Source organism: Bidens hawaiensis, unplaced genomic scaffold, assembly GCF_021521415.1.
Source record: "Bidens hawaiensis isolate Kalapana, Puna unplaced genomic scaffold, B.hawaiensis_p1.1 tig00023933_1, whole genome shotgun sequence".
In the NCBI taxonomy this organism is placed as follows: Eukaryota; Viridiplantae; Streptophyta; class Magnoliopsida; order Asterales; family Asteraceae; genus Bidens; species Bidens hawaiensis.
The window spans coordinates 193,548-203,045 of NW_027493765.1; the positions used below are offsets into that span (position 1 = coordinate 193,548).

The window sequence follows — 9,498 nt, forward strand, 5'->3', positions numbered from 1 at the left end:
AAGAGGAAGAGTGCACGACACGCCTGCTCTGTGTCAGCCGCTACCTATCCACCACTCACAGGCAGGGCACGTGCATAGGTTACAGTTGGTAGCGTGTTGGGCCGGCTAAACCCCTTGGAAACCTACCTTCGGCTATAAATACCCCAAATGGTATGACCATCATATCTTATCATATTATCATCATATATACCTGATATCTGCTCTAGCAATCTCTTAATATACTTTTATATTTAAAGAGCAATCTAGTCTGATTCTCACGCCGGAGGGTGGTCACAAGGAGGAACCCCCCCTTCTCAGTGACGAGCTCACGGTGTCTGTTTTGCAGGTTATCAGAAGAACCATCTTCCAAGGGTCTAACCCCTCGTGGGAAACAGCTCTCCAACTCCCAGGTTACCAGTAATCTGTCGGGGTTCGACTGGTGTTTCTTCACGCTTGAAAGTGAAGTTTGATTTATCTCCTTGTCAAAAAGCGGTGTTTGAGTGCCTTCGATCTCCATGGGCTCAAGATTTCTTAAGTGTTATCCCTATTGAAGGACTGGGTCAACATATGTCGGCTTTGGAGTACCGGACCATCCTTAAGTATCGATTAATGATTCCTTTGTTCCCGGTAGATGAGCCATGCCCAGTTTGCCACAAGGTCTGTTTGGATTCTTTTGGCGAGCACGCAATTCATTGCAAAGAGTTACCTGGGTTTAAATACAGACATGATTTGGTGAAGGATGTTCTATGCGATGTTCTTAAACGGGCCGGAATTTCAGCTAAAAAGGAGGCTCCCGTAAACTTTCTTACGGATCCTCTTGAAGGAAGATCTATGTTACGACCGGCCGATATTCTTGTTTTTGGGTGGGTAGGGGGGAAACACGCTTGTGTGGATCTCACAGGAGTCTCCCCTTTTGTTGGGCTAAGGGATAATGGGTTTGTTGCCTGTCAGCAACATTGAAGGCGGCCTCGGGTAAGGTTGTTAAACACGAGAAAGCTTGTTTAGAGAATCAACACGTGTTTATCCCCTTTACCTTTGACACTTTTGGTTACTAGCTCCAGATGCCGTGGACCTTCTAAACAGAGTTCAAAAAGTCATGCATAGCAATTTATTGGCTCATAAGAATCAAAACTTTGTTTTAGTAGGATTGGGTTTGCTATTCAAAAGGGGGTTGCGGCACAGCTTGTTACCCGCTTACCTGCCACTTCATTGTAAATCGTTTGGTTGGTTTCAACGAATTATTAATAAATAAATAAGTAAAGACAATAGTCACATGTCAATAAAATCATATAAACAAGCTTATCGACGTGTAACGATTAACTTTGCAGAAGGGGATGCCCGTGGCAACGGGAGTAGTACCAAATCTCTAAGCATCTTCACTTCTTCATCAACAGAAACCGCACCATAAAGTACAATTCGCACGATCTTTAGCACTGGTGACTTGGCCATGATGAGTTTCACAAAATCCATGGTCACAACAGGCAAGGTTTTAACCATTTGGATCTCCAGTCTCTCAAGACGGTCCAGTTTCAAATCTGCATAGTTTTCTAGACCAAGAACGTTGGTGGTAGTTTGTCGAACACGCAAATACTCATTATCAAACACCTGATTAGAAAACATGATAAAATGTCAAATGTCAACAAAACTGTAAAGAACCGGTACCATAAATAATATAAATAAATTTATTTACCTGAAACTTAATTCTCTCCAACATAGGGGAGCTCCTGATCATACAAAGGACTGAAGACATCTCGTTTTGTTTTGTCAAGCACACACCCAAATACAAGTATTTGAGATGGGCTAGTGAAGTTGGAAGCTTATGCGGCATGCCACCTGCAGACAAGTACTTTAACCGAATACGAAACTCAGCACAAAATTCTTGAGGCTAGATGTAATTAATCTTTAACCGAAATATATATTGCCTACCATCACATAACTGTTTGAGATATTCAATGACTGAATCAAAGGCACACACCGTAAAAGATCAACGAATGTCAACTTGTTTCCAATGCCTGCTAGATATCCACCCTGCATTAAAATGCCTTTATAGATAATAATAATAATAATAATAATAATAATAATAATAATAATAATAATAATAATAATAATAATAATAATAATAATAATAATAATACAACAACAACAGTGTCAACATTAACTAAAAAAAACTTCATAAATGTTTGGTTACCAAAGAGATATGCTCGAGCAGCGGGCACTTGGATCAGAAAACTCAAGCGTGTCAGCCGACTAAATCTGTTAAATGTCGATGGCGGTTCAAAAATACAGTTTTGGAGATGTATACATTCTAGTCCTCGCAATGAAAAGAAAGAACCGGGAAGCTTGTATAAGCCCGTATTCTTAGCCAAAACGAGTTCTTTCATTGATGGTCCCCTTGCAAGATAACTTAATATTAGGGTAATCTCAGATTCCATATGATTAAACTGATCAACCAAAAAGTTGAAGTGTACTATTTCCGGACCATTGTGTAATGACAAGACATGGAAGATGGCTGTGGCAAGCTTAGACTTCAACTGTGAGATGACCATGTTGCTTGTAAATGTAAGTTTAGGCATGCTTCGCCAACTATACCGCCATTTCGTTGGTAAGATACTAGTTTTCACTGCATCTCGAAGTGGCATTAGACTAAGTATACTTTCGATTATGTTTTGAGGAAGGTTGTTGATCATATCCGAACTCGCGCATTGAATTTTTTTACCACTTGTAGGGTTTTCATACTCCATAATGCTGCAAAACCAAAATCAAATAGTATTAATATAGCCCACCCAAACCTTAAATTTCCTACTGTACTTGCTTGATAGCAACCATTTTAATGTCAAAATTGCAACACATGAACAATATATATAATCTATATTAGGTTAAGCAGTGGCCAGTGGGTTAGGGGAGGGATAATATGGTAACTTAAGCGTTGTGCAGCTACCGACATCTACGCCTGTAAACGAAACAATCATTCATGAACTGTTAGGCGGGAAATTTGTTTATTAATTAAACGAACGAACTGGAACACGTGTTTTACTTGTTTATTACGTTCGTTTAAATTTTAAGGAAAATTGAAAATAAATAATCTCAACTTTTGTGTATTGGCCGATAATAATCCCAACTTTAAAAATCACAACCAGCGGTCCCAACTTTCAACTATTACGTTTTTTCCCAAGTTTCAAACTGCTGTTTTAGGGCTTTTGGTCGAAAGAACGACACCAAAAGCCCTAAAACATCGTTGATCCATAATGCTCAATTAAAAACATCATCTAGACAGTTTAGAGAGAAATGTTTAACACAATCTTGATCAACAAAACAAAAAACGGCAGAAACAATTCCTTAGAACGAATTACGGGACAAGAAACACACGGACACGCAATTACCTATCTAGATTAGAATGGTTTGGGCTTAAATTAGGATTTTGGGCCGTGCATAGGACAAGAAATTTGGGCCGGACGGTGGGCCGGTTCCCACCCTACCAAAGCCCTTAATGGCTGAATCTAGAGGTGTACACAAAACCCGGTTAACCAGTTTCTAACTAGTTCGTACCCGAAATTGTAAGTGGTTACTAACCGGTTGCTAGCCGATCCTAACCACCGGTTAGTAACCAGTTTATATTATTGATTTAAAAACCGCTTACAAACCGGTTAACCGTTTTTTTTTATTATTATTTTATTAAAAACCGGGTAGTACATGACCCGAGAAACCAGTCTACTCGGTTAATTCCCGAAAAAAAACAGTTAGCATATTAACCGGTTAACGATTTGTGCACCTCTAGTTGAATCCGCCTATTATATTCACTTTCGTTTTTTTATGTTTGTTTAAGTTAGTTTGTTTTTGTTTGTTTACGTTTATGAGGAGTTCGTTTAGGTTTTAAACAAACAAACATGAACGAGCATGCCCATTTCTTGATGAACGAACAAGAACACAAAACTTTGTTCTATTATATGCTTGTCTTTGTTTGCAGGCCAATGGACATCTCTTTTAAGATAGATCGTAAAGTAACATTTGATAGGCCTCTTAGTCTCAAGCTGTAAAACGAACTGAACGTTTGGCAAAGTGTTTGTGAGCTATTCAGCGGGATGTTGCAGGTGAACGGACATGAACAAAGAATTTTGTTCGATTAAATAAATGAACGAACACGAACAGATGCCTTGTTCATTCAATTTTTTTTCGTGAACGTTTAATAATATGCTCGTGTACGTCCGTTTATGTTCATTAATTTTTGTTTGTATATGTTTATTCATTAAAGATTCTTAATACTTTTAAATGCCTTTTCTGATCTTATCATATAGATTTAAGCAAAATTATAAAGCATAAAACACAAATAAATATGATTATTATGTGATTAATTTATATACAAAATTAATATATGTAAAACACAATAAAAAAACCTTGGTAGCCGGACTATACTGTTGCCAATGCCATTTTCGGTGAACCAAATCAAATAAAACATTGTTTATATTCATTTGTGTTTGCGAACCGTTCATGAACAAGTTCATCTCCTTAATGAACGAACATGAACAAGAACAAGGCTTTGGTCAGTTTAGTACAACTCATTTATGTGCCTACCTCTTACACCAACTGTATGGATGAGATCGGTACCATACCGGTACCGAAAATCCTGGTCCCGAAAATCATAAACTACAATTCGCACTTAGAGACTTGGTACCACTCCCGTTTCCTGGTTACCCCGCCGATAAACTTGTTTATATGATTTTATTGACGTCTCAAAGTTAATGTAGTAAATTATCATATGCAGTAAGTAGTTGTTCTAGTGGGTTATTGTTCTTTATTCTTTAATCTTAGTTATATTTTAACTTATGTAATTAATTCAAGAATTGATAAAAAACCAAACATCAATATCACTATCTTAAACATTCTTCCCCTGTCTTAGATGAATTCTAGAGTAATGTTGTATCACGTGTGTTTCGATAAGCCAGGAGTCAAATAGAGGACGTATGTTCTCGTAAGGTATAGGGCCTCGTATATAAGCATTAAATTTCAACCAATTGCGACATGGCAGTGCGTAGTTCAAATACGAATTTACTTTAAACATTTAGTTCCGTGGTTGAAATTACATACGGGAGAGATGTTGTTGGGTTCGTAGACCTTGTTGGCCCGGTTTATTATATGAAGTCAAAAGAGGAGACGGGCCTTCAGGTTAATTGATGAGAAGGCGGTGGCAACTAGAGGCAGTTAAATGTTTAGATTGCAGAAGTACAATCTGGAGTGCAGACGAGAGTACTCAAGGTCTCCGAGTGGGAGATTGTTGGGTTCGTAGGCCTTGTTGGCCCGGTTTATTATATGAAGTCAAAAGAGGAGACGGGTGTGGGCGGTCGGGCCCAAGCCCAGCCCGGTTTAGATTTCTTGTTCAGTAATTTACAAACCCTAGTTCATTCTCTATATAACAACGCTATGTACTTGTAATTATTTGTCACTCAATAAAGAAATACCTAGTTGCCACCCGTGGACGTATGTCAGTTTAGACCGAACCACGTTAAATCCTTGTGTTCGTTTATTGCTTTCGCTTTTGTGTTCAGTTCGTGTGTGCGTTTAATCCTAACAAGTGGTATCTAGAGCTTAGGTTCAGATCACACGAAGAACACGTAGAACCGTCCCGTCGCCACCGCACCATATCAGTTTTAGGGTTCCGCTGGTAGACGCCGCCACCCTAGTTTTGTTGCCGCTGCTCGTCGTCGTCACCAACAAATCGTCGATTAGGGTTTCTTTACCCAGCCATCGCCGCCTGCTAAGTCCGACCACCGTGGAAAGGGAAAATAGATCGTCGGATAGGGTTCTTTCTCAGTTGCCGACGATCTAAGGTTTGGGTTCTGTTATTTTTTAAAGCAATTTTATCAGCTGCTACCACCGTTTTATCGCCGAAGAACCGTCAGTTATTATTTGCGATTGGATAGGTAGAAAAGTAAAGTGTATTATTTTCTTTTTTGGAAGTCACACCATTCAAGGAGAAGATATGATATTTTCTTTTCAGATGGTGAAGGGTTATGTTCTTTGAGCAGAATACAAGCAAGTGGAATTTTTTGAGTTGTTGGGCCGTGAATTAGTTTAGCCCATTTCTTTTTTGGCCTTTAATACAAAAGGCAGTAGCCTAGTTTTGTTAACTTTGTGGGCTGAAAATTTGTGGGCTTTAACAAGTTTTGGTTTAGCAAGAACGAGTCAAGAGCGTGTCGATCAAGACCCTATTTTTTGTTGAAGAACAGTCGTACATCAGAAAAAATTGTTTAACGAAACGGAGAACCAGTGACAACCGTGTTTGTCAGGTTTTATCGTTTCAGTTTCAGTTTCTGATTTACAGTTCGTTATTTCCGCTACGTATAAATAGGTTGATTGTTTAAGAGAGTTCAGTAGAACAGCCGTTTCAGGCCCATGCCATTGCTGTGTCTATTTCTGTTTTAATCCGGGTTTTCGTTTTAGTTATTTTTATGGCAGAAGACGGAAAGGTTTCGATACAGAAGTTTGACGGACAGAAGTTTGGTTGGTGGAAGATGCAGATTGAAGCGCTACTTTGTCAGAAAGACTTAGATGTAGTGCTTGAGGATGAAAAACCAGAAAAGATGTCAAAAGCAGATTGGAAGAAGTTCGACAAGAAAGCTAGGGCTTGTATTACGTTATCGTTGTCAGAACATGTGGCGTTTAACATCATGAAAGAAACCATAGCGCGTGGTATGATGGAGGCACTATCCAACATGTATGAGAAGCCTTTGGCAGCGAATAAGGTCTATCTTATCCAAGAGTTAGTGACAACTAGAATGAAAGAGGGTGGTTCAGTTACAACGCATATCAACAATCTTAATTTGATCATGTCCCGCTTAGTGTCAGTTGACATTAAGTTTGATGATGAAGTTCAAGGCCTATTGTTATTGTCCTCTTTACTCGACAGTTGGTCGCAAACAATGACTGCGGTTTGTAGTTCGTCTACAAAGATTACTTTTGATGGGATTCGGGACCTGATTCTGGGAGAAGATTCAAGACGCAGAAGTTCAGGTGAATCATCAGGCAATATGTTAGTCACAGAAAGTAGAGGTAGGGGAAAACAGCGAGGCAGTGGGAGCAAGAAGATGAGTCAGTCTAGGACTCGTAAAGATATTGAATGTTGGGGTTGTAAAGAGAAGGGACACTTCAGGAATCAGTGTCCGAATGGTAAGAAAGAGGTGAACGTTACAGAAGATGACACAGATGACGGAGTCAGTAGTGATGAGGGTTTGGTCTGCAGTGTTGAGAGTAACGTTGATGCTTGGGTGATGGATTCTGGTGCATCATTTCATGCCACTCACTGTAGTGAAACGATGAAGAATCTTAAGTTTGGGGATTTTGGAAAGGTTCGACTAGCTAATGATGATATTCTAGAGGTTACGGGTATGGGAGATGTTGATTTGATAACTTCAGCCGGTAGTTCTTGGACTTTGAAAGACGTGAGGGTTATTCCAAGTTTGAAGAAACGTTTGATTTCAGTTGGGCAGTTGGATGACCAGGGGCACGATGTTAAGTTCGGGAATGGGCAGTGGAAAGTAGTCAAAGGGAATCTCGTGGTTGCTCGTGGCAAGAAAATGGGTTCATTGTATATGGTCGGCATGTCATCGAAAGGAGTTGATCCAGTTTTGGTGAAAGACAAAATCCGGTTCACAGAATCTCGTGGGCAGAAGAAGGTTCGTTTTGCAAGTAACAAACCCAGAGCCAAAGTGAAGATTCAGGATGAACGAGCTAGGAAGGTTAAATCAGTTGGGGGACATCGTGACAGTGGGAGCACAGGTCGTGTTTCAGTTACAGTTCCAGGTCAACAGTGGATAAAGAAAACTAGTACTCCAGCTGTAAAAGTCTCTCCAGTGAATTACTTGCTGAATATGGAGAGTGTTTGTTCTCGGGTTATCTCAATATCCGGTAGTTAGTTACAGTGGGAGCCGGTAGGGACAGAGAACGGGTCAGGGGCAGTTTTAGCCGTAACTGACGTGTTGGAGCTCCGGGGAGCTTCAACGGGCCTTCAGGTTAATTGATGAGAAGGCGGTGGCAACTAGAGGAAGTTAAATGTTTAGATTGCAGAAGTACAATCTGGAGTGCAGACGAGAGTACTCAAGGTCTCTGAGTGGGAGATTGTTGGGTTCGTAGGCCTTGTTGGCCCGGTTTATTATATGAAGTCAAAAGAGGAGACGGGTGTGGGCGGTCGGGCCCAAGCCCAGCCCGGTTTAGATTTCCTGTTCAATAATTTACAAACCCTAGTTCATTCTCTATATAACAACGCTATGTACTTGTAATTATTTGTCACTCAATAAAGAAATACCTAGTTGCCACCCGTGGACGTAGGTTAGTTTAGACCGAACCATGTTAAATCCTCGTGTTCGTTTATTGCTTTCGCGTTTGTGTTCAGTTCGTGTGTGCGTTTAATCCTAACAGATGTGTCGTCATATTATTACTGCCCAACGACACTGACTCTCATGGTATCTTACACGAGTTGAAAAACTAAAAAGCTAAAGAAAACAAAACGACGACTATAAGGAACTTAGTCAAACCAATTTTGAAATATAAAAGCTCTTACATATTTGGGAGACCTATCACATGTGTTACATGCAACAAGAAGTTCTATAGCCCCACAACATGCATTCAAAGGACAAAGTATGTGAATGAGTTAAGTCATAAACGGTTAGGAATAAGAATGTGCATCATGCTACCTTCATATATACATTTAACCGAGATTGTAACATGGAATATGTTAAAGGGATAAAATAAAGATGAAAAAGACCAAAATGATACATATTATAAACTCTAAAACTAATATATATGAATATAGTCTCCTTTTTTATTAAAAAGAAAAAAAATTAGAACCATCAATATGTTAAAAAGTGTAAGTGCTATATGATGCACGTTTGTAATGTTTTGAATGTGATACATAAAACTAGGGTCCTACTAGAGATACCCACCACACCGATCAATACATCGCGTATAGAGCTATACGCAGCGTATTAGTGGGTTTTTCTAAAAAATCCCATCAAATTTGTCTTATTATGTTTTTTTTTCTTTTTTTCTTTTCTTTTGTTATTATTATTGTTATTTACATTATTATTATTATTAATATTATTTATTTATTTATTATTTATTGTTATTCAAAATTTGGCAAAGGGCGTTCGTTCCAGGCTTCCATACTTCGACACGGTTAGATCGACGCCGTCGAATCGTTGGTTCGGCGTACCCGCTCACGGGCACCTGGTTGCTGAAACATACGGGTGTGTGTTAGTCAACCTACACGACAGTGACACCGAATCTTATTTCCCGTTGAGAGTCGGTCCTGACTTGATTCCGAATCCAGTGGTTATAGACATCGCTAATTGGGGAGGTGATCACTGGATATATATCAAACTGGAAGGGGATTTCCCAATGCCGACGCCGGACCGTTTTACTGGAAAACAAAACGTCGCCGTTTTATCGGATCCAGCCTGTGCACGTGCCATCAAGTCACGTCCAGCCAACACCACCTGAATCGCGTACGTGTCGGAGAAATTTGTGTTG

The 9,498-nt window shown here is 39.6% G+C and overlaps 1 protein-coding gene across 1 annotated transcript; it reads right to left on the bottom strand.

Moving 5' to 3' along the window:
- Positions 1-1,253: 1,253 nt before the first annotated feature.
- On the bottom strand, positions 1,254-2,720 carry LOC143568342 (F-box/FBD/LRR-repeat protein At1g13570-like). Its single transcript, XM_077054517.1, has 4 exons — positions 2,115-2,720; positions 1,906-2,007; positions 1,670-1,825; positions 1,254-1,584 (listed from the first exon to the last, which is right to left on the bottom strand). The coding sequence occupies exons 1-4, from the start codon at positions 2,718-2,720 to the stop codon at positions 1,279-1,281; spliced, it is 1,170 nt and encodes a 389-aa protein (XP_076910632.1). The 3' UTR covers positions 1,254-1,278.
- Between the last annotated feature and the right edge of the window lie 6,778 nt (positions 2,721-9,498).